Source organism: Strigops habroptila, chromosome 3 (assembly GCF_004027225.2).
Source record: "Strigops habroptila isolate Jane chromosome 3, bStrHab1.2.pri, whole genome shotgun sequence".
Lineage (NCBI taxonomy): Eukaryota > Metazoa > Chordata > Aves > Psittaciformes > Psittacidae > Strigops > Strigops habroptila.
In genome coordinates, this window is record NC_044279.2 from 38788306 (window position 1) to 38806157 (window position 17852).

Below are 17852 nucleotides of genomic sequence, written 5' to 3' on the forward strand. Positions count from 1 at the left end.
AGGGACATCTGAGACACTCCAATGACAATACCGAATGCTGATTCATGGTTCTGCCTGGAAGATTTTGTTTTCGTTGGTGTTTTTTTTGTTGATTTTTTTTTTTTGTTCACGTGCTTTTTGTTTCAAGCTCCCCTCTTTATAACTGTGCATTCAAAATACTATTTTGCATAGTTTTAATGGAAGAATCGGCAGGCTAAAGGCACAAGAGAAATATCTTCTGCCTCTTCATCCTCCTCCCCTTGTCAGAAGAGACAAGTTAATGGGGCTAGGCTTTGTCTGTTCTCATTTTGTTTGCAAGGGTGGAAGTGACACAAAAAGCCTGTGTTCCAGTTCAGAACTAGGGATATCACATCTTTGCTTATTTGTTTCTGGGAGTTGTGGCTTTAGCACAGGAAAATAGAGATGTAGACACTTGCACAGGTACCAATAGTAGTGATGCTGCTGTAGGAGCCTTACCTGAAGCCAGGAACTTGAAGCCAGTCCCACTGTTATCTTCTTTACTCTTGCTATGTGAACTGTTGATATGAAGTTAGAAATATCTGGACTGATGCAGTGCAGCATAGGCGAAGTGCTCAGAAGTCAGTGTTGATATCATCAGTGAAGATGAGAATTGGAGTTCGAGCACTGGGCTTCCAGAGAATGGGATATGTGGCCCGTTTCTGTGCTGGAAGGTGATGGTTGGAGGAGTTAGGTTTCTCCAGTGAATTGTTTGGTACTGGGAATTCTCTGGGTGTATCTATCGGACTGCGAACTCAATTTTACTGTTATCCTTTGCATCGTTAGCAAGCTAAATCTTGCAGGAGATGACAGAAGAAATTGTTGTGGCTGGAAGGAACTGAAGCAATTAAAGAAAGGTTATTAACCTTTGATGATTATCCATTCAAGTGATGCAAACCATCTCCTGAACAAAGAGACAGATACCATGCAGAGGCAGCCAATTTTTCAAGTCTGAGCTCCAGTGAGGAAGGGACTATTATCTAAGCTACGGGTCTTGTGGTAGGCAACTTTGATCATCTTGCAAGACTCAGAGCATCACCAAAGGGGTGTGGAGATCATAAAAGAAAAGCCTTCTTACCATCTGCTTTTGAAGAAATCGTGAATTTTCAGGGCTCTGAAAGGACATGCAATGATGTAGAAACAAAAGAGGAAAGATTACTTTCAGGACAAGCAGAAGAAAATAGGCAGTAGAAAACAAATGCAAACAGTTTTCCTTATGTAAGTATGATGTCTGATACTGTTCCTGGACGGCTGTACATATTGAACATGTTTTATGGGTGCTGGCTTAAAATACTGGTAAGCAGTAAATTTGAGCACTCAGCCTATATTGCTACAACTGAATCTGTAGTCAGTGTCCATGTTCGTTTTATCATGCCAAGAGTATTTTTTGTTTTATCAGGCACAAGCTTATCTGTTCACCTCCCTTGCTTCTTTGGGAAATACCTATGCCTAGGAAGGAAGAGAAATGAGATTTTGTAATTTCTCTGTACCAGTGAATGAATTATTCGTATATGAAATTTGCTTAAAGTTGTCATGCACAACTTCAGAGTGGTGCTTGTCTCACCAAAAGGTGTGAGTATAACATGAGCAAATGTTGCTAAGCATCTGTCAGTGAGGCCATCTGGGCTGAGAAGAGAGACTTGTATGTGTCCCTCCAATACTGAAACTATATTTGATAAGCTTTTGGTGAGGCAACCTAGGAATGCCAAAAATGCGAATCTTCATTTGCATGCATTCAGAAACTAACTACTCCTATCTCGTATCTACTACTGCTTTTGGTGAGGCAACCTAGGAATGCCAAAAATGCTAATCTTCATTTGCATGCATTCAGAAACTAACTACTCCTATCTACCTAGACACAGTTGCTGCAGCCTTCTTGGTGAAGAATAATGGGTAAGGAGACGTTAAATTATAGAGAGGGTTGTTTTTCTGTTCATGATTTATCTGAAGTGTTAGGTTCTGTGTCTTTTCAAACAAAAATAGTTTATAAAAGACAAATTGGATGATTTTGGATAGAAGGCAGAAAACTTGATGTTTTCTCCCTGACTTTAAAGCATTTGTTTACCGCTTAAGAAAAAAAAGGAATAAAAATAAAAGCAATGTCTTTGAAGAGACAAAAGCAAAGGAAATGTCAGATCTGATTTTTAAAGTGAACTTTACTACCAGGTCCATTATTTTCTGTGAACAAGTGCACCAAAACTTTCAGAATTGTTTGAGAGCTTTTATAGGTGATGCATGTGCACTTTTGTTAGGTTGGTTAGCAGTTTTTTGTACGCTTATATCTGCACTTTGTCATGACTAATAATGCACTTACAGGTGTGGACAGCAGTTCCTCCTGAAATGATTTGGCTTCTCTGCTTTTTCTGAAATCTGCTTGATGAAAAGTGGACCAAGTAACAAAAGTACCCAGTAATTGTAGTAGGAACTCAGGACTAAATGAGAAATCAAGCACACAGAAACCGCTGTAAATATTACCCTGAATTTATAGTGCCAAGTAGCAAAATGTTCGGTTGTGGACCTGTACCCAGATGCAGAAAGGGGAATGGAGAAGAGGAAGAGGGAATGTGTTGTATTTGAACTTGATTCACATGGAAAGAAATGCTGAAAACTGTACTTGTGAGACATCTGGCTTTCCTTTGGGCAGTGCAGTCTTCATGGTACTAAGCCTGGAAGACAGCAGTGGTTAGGCCCTTCCATTCAATCTGGAAATGATGGAGAAATCACCAAACAGGTGGGGTTAAATGACATATAATCCATTTAATAGAAGCAAACGTGAATATTCCTACAGAACCATGCACAGGGAAGAGCTACTACGCTGTAAAAAAAGTGTTTCATGGTAAGACTTTTAAAGTAGAGGTCATGTAAAATGGCTTATGTTAAATTAATTATGGAATGATTATGGCACTAATTTCTGTAATGACTCTCTTTTAATTTCCATTCCCTTAGGGATACATGCCATGAACTCTTGGGACACGTGCCTCTACTTGCTGATCCCAAGTTTGCACAGTTTTCACAAGAGATAGGACTTGCTTCGCTGGGAGCATCTGACGAAGATGTTCAGAAATTAGCCACTGTGAGTCAAAATCTTTTTATGGCATGCTCTCTCATCTGTCCTCCTCTTTGGTTGATTAAGTGATGTGCATTATCTTATTAGAGCTGACTGCATTTTCAGGTTGCAGATGACTATGATGTGACAGTCACAGAGTTTTAGGTATTTTTCCATTTATATTAATAAAAGCAAAGCTGAACGCACTAGTCTTCAGGTAGTCAGTTTTATGTTTTTGTCGCTGAACCCAGGACAGTTTTACATGAAATAATCTCCAATTTTCAGGGCTGGCTGAGATGGATTTTCATGAAATCGTAGAATGGTTTAGGGAAGGGACCCTAAAGATCACCTAGTTCCAACCCCCGTGCCCTATCACTAGACCAGGCTGCTCAAAGCCCCATCCATCCTGGCCTTGAACACTGCCAGGGATGGGGCAGCCACAGCTTCTCTGGGCAGCCTCTTCCGGTGTCTCACCACCCTCACAGTGAAGAACTTCTTCCGAATATCTATCTAAATCTACCTTCTTTCAGTTTAAAGCCATTACCCCTTGTCCTATCCCTACAAGCCCTTTTAAAAAGTCGCTTCCCAGATTTCTTGTAGGCCCCCTTTAGGTTAAACTTATGAGGTTTGCACAGGCCCACCTCTCAAGCCTGTCCAGGTCCCTCTGGATGGCATCCCTCCCCTCCAGCATGTTGACTGCACCACACAGCTTGGTGTCATCAGCAAACTTGCTGAAGGTGCACTCAATCCTACTGTCCATGCACCAACAAAGATTTTAAACAGCGCTGATCCCAATACCGGCACCCAATGAACACCGCTTGTCTCCGCTTGCACATTGAGCCGTTTGTCTACCTAAAGGTGCTGAAAACAAGTAAGCAGGGTAATTTTGAAAATAAAACTACATTTTGGTGCGTGCTCTCAGCTCTACACTGTCAGCTGCTCCACAGGTGGCCACTTTGGCTCTTAGCACTGCTATTTCTGTACTCACTGTTCTGTTTTGCAGCTGTTCACTGTATTGTAGTGTGTGATGGATTTTGAGATGATGTTGCATCCTTGCTATTGCTCCTGTTGGAGTATATATAGTTACTAAGCCAAGGCTGTGCAGCAGTAGATCTAGACTGAGGTCAAGTGCCTCAGCTAGTGGCTGTGAGATGGGTTCTGTATTGCATCAAATGAGGCACATGCCAGTAAATAGTGTGAACTGGAAGAGGTGGTGTGTTAAAGATGTCAGACGTTAGATGGCCTGTGTGTGAAGCACCCTCAGGTTGTACTGAAGGGCCCTGTCAAGTTGCCAGGACTCTCAGCTCCTGCCCGCCTGTCAGCCCTGCTGTATTGCCATTTCTAAATAACTTCTATGCAGCCCTTTGTGTGATGACATAGCTTAGTGATCCTGGTCTATACCACTGGCTCAGTTCAGTTCTTTTAACTTATGTATGCTTCCTTTTGTGGATCCTGTTAAAACTGATGCTGCAAATCATTTAATGAACTATATTTTATTAAAAAGCAACTCCATATTTAAATATTTGTATCTCATAAAAGATGTTGTGAGATCCAGTAGAAGAATTGGTTATTTTAATACTTACCTAGCATACTACTGCTTTTCTGAGCAAGAAGTGCAGTGGGAATTTAAAGGGTTGGAAGTAACTTGGTCACAGTTTGAAGGTTGATTCAAACTATGACGGTTTTGATGCACTGCCTTAGCGGTGGCTTAGAGTCACATCTGCTGAAAAAGGCATTTGTACCCATTTATTTGATTTTGATCCTGTAGCCCTCTAGAAAAGGCTGGTAAATTTGTTTAAGCAACCATCCTCACTCCTTAGTTAGACAGGCTCAGTGTCTTGCTCATGGCCAGTTCCTCTCATATGCTTCAGGGTGTGTTCCTTGGTTTTCTAATGGATGTTGGCTGAGAAGAAACTGTTGTTTGTATGGAGGAATCATGAAAGTTGTGTGTCTGTTTGCACGTTTGCTAGGAAGGGACTTAGTAGGAGGCAGATGTACCTTGTCACAACCTGCAGCCTCAAGAGAAACTACCTAACTGGCTGTCCCTGGAGGTACTTTGAGGAAAACAGTATGTCCAAGTCTTCTACCCCCAAATAACCTTGGATGACATGGGCCTATTGCAGAAGACAATGTTGGGACTGATCTGTATGGGGAGAGATATTAATATAAAGTGACCTCTGAATAAAATATAAATGCTTTTGCTCCTCCCTGTCACAGAATTTCCCAGTTATGACTGATTCTGTCATCTGAACAATGAGCTGCTCCTGAATCACAAAGGCAAAAAGAAGACAACTGAATCGCTTTCCCTTATCACACTGAGAATTTGATATCTGAGTCAAAGTTGATTCCTCCTCACATGCTGGAAATAGCTCTTTCAGGTGGAAGAGACATTTAGCAAATTAAGGTAACCCAGGTGGTGTTATTTTTCATAGCAGCACAATGTGCGGCCATACTCCCCTGGGGCAGGTGCTTGACAAATACAGAGATGTTACTTGCTCTAAAATTTGCAATGTGAACAATCAACTTGAGAGCAAGTAGAAGGAACATCTCTCAGCAGTGATGGTGAAGAGGCCAAGAAATTCATTCAGCTGGGCACCAAATGTCACCTGAGCTGACTTTTGCAACATTTGGTCCCATTTCCATCCTAGATAAAAACTGGAGACGTAGCAAGCTGAGAAATGCCAGCCAAGAGTCTGAACACAGAAAAGGAGTGCAGGTTTCAGTGAGGCAACTTCAAAGTAAATAGAGAAACAAATAAACAGAGAGACAACATGCATATTAATGAGCTTGAAGCAATGTGCCCAAAGAAAGCTTGCCATTAGCATGACCTGTTTCAAAAGATAGTGACATTAACAGCTGAGCCGTTACAGGGAGGACAATGGCTTTAGGAAGAGAGGAAAACAGCTCTTATGAATTTGGACCAGAAAGGGAAGAATTATTGCAGGTGATTTTGTAATCTTTTGCTCCATTCTGCTCTCAAAAGTCACCGAATATCGGCCATGATAGATCTGCTCTTTGTGCCCCATCAGTCCTGACCTGCAAAGAAAATGTGCTGGTTTTGTCCCTGCAGAACTGACATGGTGTATGTAGAGCAAGCTAGATCCTGGTCTCTGAGCAGACTAGAAGTGTTTAGTAAATTGCAATTAGTCACATCTGTGCAGCCCTGCTGAAGGCAGGGTTTAAAAAGGAGAGCATTGCAGGGGCCCTGATGTTGGCCGGCTAGAGGGAGAAGGATGGCTGCAGGGGAGGAGAGCTGAATAGAAAGGATGCGAGCTCCCTTCATCCTCTTGAGTCTGGTAGTCAAATAGGGGCAAAGAGAAAAAAATTGCTTCTGCTCCTTTTAAAGCTTAATCATTCTTATCGTGAGAGGGGAGTATTGAAAGAGCCAAAAGACTGTCTTTGCAGTGTTTTTCTGAGAGATGCCATTTCCTTTACAATGTTTTAAGAGAGTAAGAAAGAGGGAAGGCACAAAAAACAAGTGACTAAGAGGTATGTTACTGAAACAAAATAAAGTATTTGCCCAACTCGCGTCTTTGTTTGTAGTATAGTATAATGGGGTTACTAGTTGAAGAAATACAATATTAGCCATGCATGTCTTAGTGCTAATTATCACATCATCATCTCTAATGTCTTGTGGTACTCTGTGTGACTTTCTAAAAACGCTTTTGAGTTGATTTTTCAAGCATGACTGGTCTTTCTACTCTGACATAGTGCAAAAAGAAACAAAGACTGTCTTTTCTGCTTACCTATCAAACCATAAGCTGTACGGAGGACTTGACATGAGGTGTTTCAACTAACTTATATAATATATCATTTACAACACACTTAACAGCATGTAACGTAAGGTTTTGTCAGGAAAATTGTACAAAAGAGTACATCTTGGTTTACATTCAGTATTACCTTGTAATTTGTGGACTTGGGAGCCAAAGCAGCTTCTTTGTAAAGCTGCAATGAAATAACTCCGAGCTCCTCCTGAGTTGTTTCAGTACAGTCCAGGTTGCCCCTTCATAATGTATTATGTATAGGATGTGTTTGTGTCTATGAAATTCAGTGGGGCACATTAACTGGTGGTGATTCAGAAAGAAGGTTAGCAGAGTGTCTGTACGCAGTTTATCACCAAATCTTTCCACCCAAGAATTTGGTCATTAGGGCCTAATTAGTTGCACTAACTTTTTTCCAAATTATTTCTTACTGGATGTTATGTTTAAACCTTCAGTTCTCTAGAACTAAAACTGTCATCGTTTCATCTTTCTCAATAGTATTCTGGTATTTTAACAGCATGGGACAGTAGAAATCAAGAAATTTCTCCTGGTTTTGCTGTCCTTTATGTGGAAAACTATGATAGAGAATTGCTTCTGAATTGGAAGGAATTGTGTGTTATAAGGTCTTGTAAATGCATTTCAATCCTTGTTGTTATGTTTGTTAAATGTTATGAATTTAAATGTTTTACCTTGCACAGATGATGACTGAGGCCAATGATTTATTTCTAAACCTGACTTTAATTTATCTGTGTAAGTATCACAAGCAAAATATTTTAAAGATATATGCTGGGATAAAAACAGTGTTTAGAACTGCCTCCCTGGGGGAAGTCAGTGGTAATTCCTGTGAGCTTACTTGCCTGTCTTACCTCACGATCTATGTTATCTGGTCTTGTTGGCTTCATTCTAGTTCTTCTCCCACGCTGAACAACTGGCACATAATTCGGGACAATTACACATTCTGTTTGCTGAGAGAATAACCAGAATGGAAGAAATAGGAGCATTGCAGATAAAGATTGAGTTGCATTTAGTAACTTAGGGTAGATGCAGCATTTGCGGTCTCGCTAGACAGAGCAGACTGTTGCAGTCTCTCATCTTCACAAACAACGGATTAGATTTCCCAAAGGGGCTATTTGATAGTGCTAGGCCATACGTACACCTTGTGAACTGGATTGCTGTCTCTCTCCATGAATGAACAAATGGAGCCGAGAAGAAAATTATGAAAATATTTGGGATTTTGAACATTCCCACTGTGCCTCTGAAAAATAAAGACTGCTTGCATGTTTCTTGTTTATAGTTGTGAAATGATAGACAGTGAACTAACCACTATTGTAAGTCTGTGAGCAGCTCCCCTGCTGAAGCTATTCTGCCATATGAAAGTAATTACGTATAGGCCAACTGAAACCTGGTATTATAGCCCAAGAGCTATGGCAGTCACTGAGCGTATTGAAGTTTAACATTCAAATCTGCTCAGTCTTTTTACTGTATCCCAATCACATGCCAAGATTGTGTGATGAATGCCGAGAGTGAGCACAGTGAGTATCTTAAGTCCAGTGGTGACATAATAGAGTTTCTTGCAAAGGAGTTGCTTCCAGCTACACCTGTAGTTAATGAATAAAGGAGCTGCAGCATGAAGAGCTGGGAGTGAATATGATTTAAAATCTGCTTGAGTAAATTTTGGCAGACTTATGGGAGACATATAAATAAACTCTGATTTGGCATGTGTGTCACTTCGGGAATCAATTCCCAGGGTAAAGCTAGGACTGTAAAGCTGAAATTAGGTATGATGCTTCACTATAGCCAGATGTAGTCCCACCACACAGCATGGGACTGGTATTACTGTGTTCTGTATTCTTTGTCAGTAGGTGGCCAGGGCTATGTGTCTGTTCCTGACTTTGACCAGGCAAAACTACCCATATATGGATGCGTTTGGAAACTGGCCAAGTGTAAAACCTAAGCCTGATAAAAGATTCAGGTTTTCTCTAGCAGAAGAGAAAGCTGATGAAACCTTGTGGCTTTCTTATTCATTACAGGCCTGTTTGAATCAGGAGAGAAGCATAACTTACTGATTACTTTCCTTTGATTGGTGAGATGTTGCTGGGCACACTGACTGTTGCTCTAAAAGCATGCCCTAATTCGTGGGTTTGATCTGTGTAATGTTCTAAAGGAATTAATAACAGGTAATGGTATCCATTTTTAAAGGGTTTCAGCAATACTTTCTGGTAAAGTAGCTGAACCACTGATGTCAAGCCCTTCCTACAGTACGCATAATCAAAGAGGTGAGCAGAAAAGATAGTAGATATATCGCAGAACAAGACTAAAGGCAGAAAAACCTCATAGATTCCAGGGATCAATATTTAATATTTTAGAATACTGCAGTGTTTGCCTGCAGTGCGTTTTCACAGTCATCACGTCAGCAATTCATGGCACAAGAGCAAAACCTCAGCAGCAATACCTCACTGGCTTTGTAGCTCAAAACCAGAAGGCTCTGTACTACATAAAAATAAGCTGGCATTCCAGAGAAGTTACTACAAGGAGAATTTGAAGAGTTCTGTTGCTGAAACGAGAGCAAATGCTCAATGTTTTCTGCAGGAATTGTGACAGGTTGTTGAGGCCTTTGTTCTGGGTTTGGAGACAAGTTTGGATCTGCAAGAATTGCTGTGCTGGTCAGGCCACATGGCTGGTGGCTTGTGCTTAAATGCAGTCATAAATAGCTGCTTAGGAGGGATGTGAGAACAGGATGAGGATATAGGATTATTTTTAAATGTTTCCCAAGTTTCTGACCAGTCAGAAACTTAGGGAGCTCTTGAGCCAAATGTGGTTTCTACATATTTAATTATCCTGACTGGATTTCTATCCAAAGACAGCTGTTATCTTTGAAGACACATATATTTTTAGTCCCTATTTTAGTAACTTTGACAAAGAGCTGTGTGGCTCAACTATTCAATGTCTGGTGAACTACCGATTTCTGTGGTTTTAACCTGATTCCTACTAGGTTTTTTGTGTTAGACGAGAGAATGATTAATCATCCCTGCATGCTTTCCCTATGCCATCATGACTTTACAGAACTGTTTAATTTTCTCCCTTAGTTGTCTCCTTTTCTAGATTCCATCATTTGTTTAGTTATTCATCATGCTGAAGATGCTCTGTAGCTTTGAGTGTGTTATTCCTTCCCTGAACCCTTTCCAGCTTTCCAGCTAGAACTGGAAAAGAATGAGAGGGAGCATCTCAGTCATCAGGCAGGGGGGTGGGGTAAACAAGCAGTTTGAACTCTAATCCGAGTTTTGGTTAAGAGCAGCATTGTGGAGTTAAGCCAGTTTTGGATGTGCTTGCTATAGAAATGGGAGCCTTTTATATGGCAGGAAGAGTGGACCTGGTGGTGTAGAGCTGACATTGTTTGCTGCTTAAAGATGGGAGAAGTGGGCTGGGCTGCATGTGGGAGGGAGGTAGGTTTCAGTGGATCCATCTTTATCAGTCAGCATTGTTAGTCAAGGATATGAGTCCCTGCAGTTTCTGATCAGCAGAAGGTACAAAGGGGTGATTCTGCTGCTGCAAATCCTGTGATGGGGTAAGAGGAGTAATTTAGATGGTGGAGAAATTGTGTGTCAGCAACTGGAGTGAAGGTGGGGAGCTAGACTACTGATGTTGGAATTATGGTGGATTTTTTTCTTTATTTGTAGAGGGTGGTATAAAATACTGGTTTGCAAAACATTTTAAAATATAAACATCCTGCTTTAACTAGTTTCTGGGCTAAGTAAGTCAACACAGGATGAGTTAGGTCTGGAAATGAAACGTCTTGTGCTTTGTATTGTGTTACTCAATGTTAAGAAAGTGAAGGAGGGTTCACCCTCATGATGCACCATGAGGGTGCCCAGTTGATCAAGCCAGCGACCTGCTTCTTGAGAGGATCTCAGGTTGCCCTAACAGACAAAATTTTGCACTCACAAGTAGCTAGAAATAGTGTTGCTCTGTAACATGCTTGTATGTTTGTATGCTTGGGCCCAACTCTGAAATGAGGAAGCTAGATGCAAGAGAGAACTAATTTGACTTAATTGGGAGCAGGGAAGGGATTAGAAATTTCACTGTGGAAATAATATAGCTCCTTTTAGACAGGATGCAATTTATGAAGATCAAGCCCTAAGTAGTTAGAAACGCTAAAGAAAAAGCCTCTAATAAAATAACGAATTACAGCCAGACACTGGATTTGCTTTTATTTCTTGTAGCATTATGTTTCCAGAAGTGGTTAGATCATAATCTGTGAGGTTACTGAACTGCAAATGCAAATTTACATGCACACAGTAATACATTTTGACATATAGGTTAACAAGAGAATGGTGCAAATTTCACACAGCACTGGCTTGCTAATTACGTTTGTTTATTTTCAGGAGCAACTTCATTTTCATTAAGAAATTGCAGATTCTGCAATAGTAATCTTTGCTGGTAGTTCAATAGATCACACTCTGAACATTTGCTCTGCTACAACAGTAACGAAAGTGAGCTTCAAAAAAAGAGCTCAGGAAGAATTTGTGGAATTCAAGAGTGCACACAAATGGCAAGCATCTACCATTTTGGTGTTGGATCCTGTTGAGATAGGTTGAGAAGGGGGTAGAAGGAGTCTATGAGTTTTAGAATCATAGAATGGTTTGGATTGGAAAGGACCTTAAGCTCATCTCGTTCCAAACCCCCTGCCATGGGTGGGGACACCTTCCACTAGACCAGGACTCAAGGCCCTGTCCCACCTGGCCTTGAGCACTGCCAGGGATGGGGCAGCCACAGCTTCTCTGGGCAACCTCTTCCAGCGCCTCACCACCCTCACAGTAAAGAACTTCTTCCTTATACCCAACCAAAATCTCTGCTGTCTAAGTTTGAATCCATTACCCCTTGTCCTATCACTACAGTCCCTGATTAAGGGTCCCTCTCTGTCATCCTTGTAGGCCCCCTTCAGATATTAGAAGGCTGCTATGAGGTCTCCACGCAGTCCTATTTTGATAGGGGTTTTTGCATATTTGTTTGCTCTTTTGACCTAAAGTAGGAAATGTGTTAGCAAAAAGGCATAAAGTGTCTTTTATAGAACGTATGTAACAGGGGCAAAAGAAAGGACCCAGCATAAGCTTCCAATGACTAACAATAGCACAAGCATATTGGGTAACAACTACAGAAGTAACAGGAATAAAGGTTTAAATAAAGAAAATGGGGGGAAGGTGGAAAGCAGTCGAGGAAAGGTTTGCAATATATTGTTGCTGCTGTTCCTGACTGCCCCAGTGCTTTATCCAATACATTGAAGGAAAGAGATAATCTTTGGGGATACCATTCATACTGACACTACTACACACTTTTCTTTGGTCATAGCACATATATGTGAAACTCACTTGTAAAATGCATTCAGGTACAGTCCAGGACTGCAGGGGTCTCATGCTGCTAAAGCTTTATTTGTGTATCATAGAACATCCCATGCTACATTAAGAAGTATTCTCAGAGGAATATATAGGCGTTGAAGCAAACTAACAAAGTGAATTTCATAATTTTTAACTAACAAAGTAAATTTTATAATGCTCCTTGCTGTTTTCTATTGTGTTTGTTTACCTACTTAAATCTGTAAGATTCTGTAACACAGAGTGGTAATTATTTTGGTCATTTGTATTAGTTGTGGAGGTCTTTCAGCAGCAGCGCACAGGTATATATGGGGAAGTGAAGGAGTTCAGCACGTGGCAACTCATTTCAGCCATGTCTAGGTCTCACTTAGGACTGAGGGGATGTCTGTGCTGTGGGTGCACAGGTGAAGGAGCTGGCTTTATCTGTGCTTTCCACAGAGCCAGAGCAGCTGAAGAATGCTGTGCAAAAAAAGCTTTGGTGACTGCAGGTGGGGGCTCTCTTGGGAGCAGCTCCCTGAATGCAGCTGCCCAGTTACCTGGCTAGGACCTGCAATTCTGTTGGGGTGGGCCAGCTCTAGGTTCCGCTTGCTCAGGGATCTGCCACACTGCGCAGTACAGTGCAGGCTGCGACCCTGCACACGCAGCCCTTCCTTCGGGGGTCTGTGGGCCCATCAGGAGAAGGAAGCCAGGAGATTGTGCTTACAGGCAGAATCCAAAGCAATTATGTGTAGTGAAGAAAGTCCTTGAATAATGCACTTATCTTTTTATTGTCTGGAATATTTCAGTAAATTTGCTTTCAGAAGGGACATTCATACATATAGCTGCTATGCATAACCCAAACACCATCTTATGGAGAGAGTCTTAAAATTCATGTCTGTACAGAGCTGAAAAGTTCCTAACTTAATATTCACAACTATGCACTAATCTGCATTGTTTTAAATACTGGTTCAGGGACTGAGTGTACCACATGTGTTCAGTTTAATTCTCTCATCCAGCTTGTTCCTGGGTATTTTCTTTGTATGCAGAGATATAAGTATGGAAGTAAGACATAATATGGTTGGTATCCATAAAGAGCTAACTATGCCTAGGGCTTAATTACTTAATGCTGCAGCTTTGGAAGTGGCTCTTGTGCCTGTTGTCATCTTTCTGTCAAATTGCATCAAAGTGCTGGATGGAATATGGTCCCATAAATTTTTAATTGTGATATTTTTGGTGTGATCTACCATAATGATTTTGTAAATATAGCTGAATTATCTATTCATAGGTCCAAGTCTGATGCTAAACAAGACCAAGGGGAGGTTTGCCATTGCCTTCAATGCGTTTAGGTCTGTGGGCTAAATACTGCCTTAAATTCCATGTATACAGCATCTTAAAAGTCAGTAGGGTTGTACACATGCAAATGAAAGTAGGATTTATTGCTGTAAAATTAATGTTAATAATTTACTTGCCAAAACTTGTTATTTTGGAATATGGGTTTCTTCAGGGGAAGAATTGACTCCAAAGGACACATGACTTTGCAGTTTCGTCTCTTCCTCTTTCTTTCTGTCCAAACCAAGCTCATGTGGTACAGCATGTAACAAATTTTATTAGCTACTTCTTAGAGCTGGCAGTCTTTCTGATGCTATTGTATAAAAGTTTTTTCTATTTGTTGACAATTTAGAAAGTTAAAGCAAGTACTCAGCCTGAGAGTATTGTCGAAGCCAAAGAGAAGTTTAAAGAGAGGGGCCTTGTGTCTGTTAATTTTGGTTGTTTGGATTTGATTCCAGCTGTGGCTGAAGTTGTTGCAGTGCAAGATCAGAACAACATCAATGTGACAGTGCCATTTCAGGCACATTTAGAACAAGTCCCCCGCTCCCTCAATCTGTTTCTTAGGTTCAAGCTTACTTTGGGATTTTGCTTTTGAATCAGACAAAGCATTAGTTTTGACAAGATAACCTTTTTTTCAGTTAGCATCAGTAAGCTTGGTGTTTTCTGTAAGTTAAAAGAAATTTCTATAGATGATCATTGTGGCATTTATAAAGATGGTGTTTACTAATAGTGCTGGGTAAACCAGCTTGAACTCAGAGCTTTTTCAAGACATGCTGGAAAGAGTGAGTACTCCCAGATTATCTTTTTTTTCCCCCCATAAAACACAGTACTCTTTTTTCTAAAGGTTTTTCTTCCCTCCTTTGAATCAGTAGACTGTAATTGTTACAATTACAGTTTGACTATAGCAAGTGGCTTAAATTATATTTGACAAGACATTTTAAACTTCTAGAATATAAACACCTTTATGAGATTAATTTTAACATTGAATAAAACCTATTAGCTTATGAGCGGATACATATTACATATCTGCAATGAATTTAGGACCTATATGAGACCTTCAGAGATCTTGAATATCAGTGCAAGATCACTAGTGACCATTTCAGAGTGATCTTCATGTTTGGTAAGTCCCTTCTAGACCACAGCCTTGGACTTAGTTCAGTGAAGAGCTGTGATCTCTCTGCTCACAGGTACTTGCTCAGTATAAATTTTTTCCACCCTGCCGAATACATGTTCATGTGATTTGCTTTGTGGTTACAGGCTTCTATCAGGTAACTCAGTGGTGACTCAGTTGACTACTCTATGGTTATGATAGATCATTCTACATGCCCTCACTGCTGAAAATGGGAGAGCTACAAGGTGACGCTCAGCTACTTGAAAAAGATTCTGTTTCGGGCTATGAAAACATCTTCAATTTGGATATATTTTTAGTATCAAAATTAATAGATATTTAAAATTCCCTGAGCTACTTTTCTTCTTCGATTTGCCTGTCAGCTTGACAGGAATAGAACTTACACTTTTGTGTTAATGCCTACTACCTTTTTTTGGGGGTTTTGTGCAAAGCAGGCTAAGCAAATGCATTAAGAGCCACAAAAGCTTTTGGGACTCCCTTTGCATTTATGTGATTAAAAGAACACCGAGTTTAAATGCAGTGTTGCTGTTGGAAACTGTGATGTTTGAAAACAAGTTTTAGCTATTAAATCAATATTCAGTACATACAAGCAAGTAGTTAATTTTCTATCTTAAATGTTTAGAAAATCAGTGTCGATGCTGTTAATTTTGGAATGAACTACCCTTTTTTGCTCCTCAAAAATAAATTTGAAATGGATATAACTTGTAAAGAAATAGTGCAATTTTTTCCTTGAAATAAGAATTTTGTAACTTCAGTGGCCAGTTGTCCCCGTCTCGTCAATGTGTTTCTGCCCCCACGATTTCAGGTCTTGCAAAAGTTCTGAGATCCTTCAAGCCTCAGGAGACTGATCCCCTTTCTGAAGATGTGACTTCGTCCATTAGCAGATACATTAGGACTTTTGCTGCTGACCATGGACACAAGAACCTCATGCCCCTCATCAGCTAAAATGTCATGGGAGGCTCAGTGGCTCTTCTGCACCACTCCTTGCACTGCAATTGCCATATGCAGTAATTGGCTTGACAATTAGGAGGAACACAGCCTGCTCCAGGGAATGGCATCATGAGAAGTTCCATATGCACCTGGTGCCTTACTTAGGAGAATGCCTATTAGGGAAGACACTGGGCTTGTCTCCAGCATGGCGAAGGATAGTTGTTGAAGAGGCCTTGCAGCCCGCAGTAATTAATTCTGACAGTGGACTGGCATAGGGCAGTGATTCTGTAAACTCTTATAAAATGAGGATTGCCTGTACTGTGATTTGTTCCTGCACTTTTGGTTCTTGTTAATCTGTGGATTTACCTTACCAGTCTATCAAAAGCTTCTCCCAGGATAAGACGAAGAGACTCCAGTGTCAGTTTTCCCCTTCTGCCATTTCGTTAGAGCATTTGCAGCATGTTCAAAAGGACAGACTCTGCCTCCCTAGCCTGAAGAGGTTTTCTTGGCATTTCAGGGAGTGTTGCAACTTTATGCCTTCTCTTCTGGGTCTCTCTCCAAGTGTGCTTGCTGGGAAGTTGGTCTTTTTAGAGAAGAGGAAACTATGTTGAACCAATGCTGAGGTCTGCAGGTAGCTGTGGGAAACAGGTCCTGAGGGCTGGCCTAGGCTTTTTGCAGAGATGCTGGTTCTGGGTGCCAGAGGAAGAAAAGTGTCTGAGGTTGTTCTTGTCTGTTCTCTGGTTATTCTTCTAAGCAATGCAGTTCACAACTGGGGCAACAGTCCTAGGGTCGATGACTCCCCATAAAGTGGGAGTGTTCTCAGGTGAAGGAAAGCTAAATGATCTCTTTTATGTGTGTTGGTTCCAAATTCTGCTTTCACTTGGGTCATGCCAACCTGTGTTGGCATGTTCAAGTCCTTAGCCCTCTGCGAGAGAAGTTGTACTCTTCAAGCTGTAGCATAAATCACAAGGCTGAGGGAGCACTTCCAGGGTGCCAGCCCTTGCCCACGCAGTGTATAAAATCAGGATGGTTCTTGCTTTGGTATATTTTGTTAATGTAAAGTTCTGATTTGAAAGAGTAACAGGACAAGGATCTGGAAAACAGGAATGGCGGAGCCCTAAAAGGCAGTCCCTGCTTGCAGCCTGTGAATTGTGACCAATCATGGTGGATCGAGTGTGTCACATAAGGCAGCACAGACTGAAGAGTGTTGTTGGACAGCAGTGACATGTGTTTACTCTGCTTTTCTTTATTTTCCTTTTTTCTTTCTTTTTAGTTTGACTTTCAGAAGACCCCATCTCTTGGAGTCTCAGCTAACATGTTGAAAGACCTGACTGTGCCTCTTATGTTAGCTGTGTGAAATCTCTAGATGGCTGAAATTTGAAGCAACAGCTTGAAAAAAAAATGAGCAAATACTTCAGCTACCATAGGGAGCGCTGAACATGAATTGATGTTACATGTTGTAAAATAAAGTGGAAAGGGAATGGCTCATTATTGCACATCATTTGTTCTTAATAACTCCATACGAAATTAATAAACCTTAAAACCCCAGGTTTTAGAAATTGTTCAAGGTAAGAGTCAAATGATAGGGAAGGGGAAATAGGAAGGGTGAAGCATTAGGGCTTCAATGCCTTATGTTCAATGAATGATTTAAGCAGCAGTTCATATTTTCAATGGTCTCGTCTCCTTAGCTGCATGTTAAGCTTCAGCACTACTACTTAATTATGTTGAAAAGAACTAGGAGGTCTTTCTCTGACAGTGTTGAGCAGGTTGAGGCAAGTGTGCTTTTGTGGGATTGATATTATGTATCATCTTTGAGGCTACTAGCTTTGGTGGAAGAGAATTATTGCCTGGCCAGGAAACACCAGCCTTTTACACAGAAAGAGTTTCTGCTTAACTGTTGAGGTTCTTGATTCTGCAGCTCTAAAAGTCTCCAAGGTTTTCAGCTGAGGGGTGGGCAGACATCATCTGTGAGCAGAGCAAGCTTGAATTCAGATTGTTTAGGAGCAATTCAGACATGGAGTGTGATATCCATTGGCTCCAACTCTGTGGGAACTAAGAGGAGTGGCAGCAGCAGAAAGATCCCAGAAGTGCTTCATCCTCTATTCTCCCTGCCTGCTCTTCAGAGTAGCAAGAGGGCCTCCTTCATGTGAGAATGATCAACAGAAAGACACATTCTCTCAAGCAACAGAAAAGTGTTAATAAGGGTGTCCTCCAGATCTTATTCCAGAAGATGTATTGCACCTACAAGGTAGGCAACTGCCATACAGATTGTCTTGTCTTGGCTGGGCTCACCAGTGTTGGAGGTACAGTGT

The 17852-nt window shown here is 41.0% G+C and overlaps 1 protein-coding gene across 2 annotated transcripts in view; it reads left to right on the plus strand.

Moving 5' to 3' along the window:
• Nucleotides 1-17852, plus strand: part of TPH2 (tryptophan hydroxylase 2) — a 50448-nt gene that overhangs the window by 17176 nt on the left and 15420 nt on the right. For both annotated transcript variants that reach the window (XM_030479020.1, XM_030479021.1), the window contains exon 8: nt 2944-3070. In XM_030479020.1, the coding sequence (XP_030334880.1) occupies nt 2944-3070 (127 nt within the window). The remainder of the gene's footprint in view (nt 1-2943; nt 3071-17852) is intronic.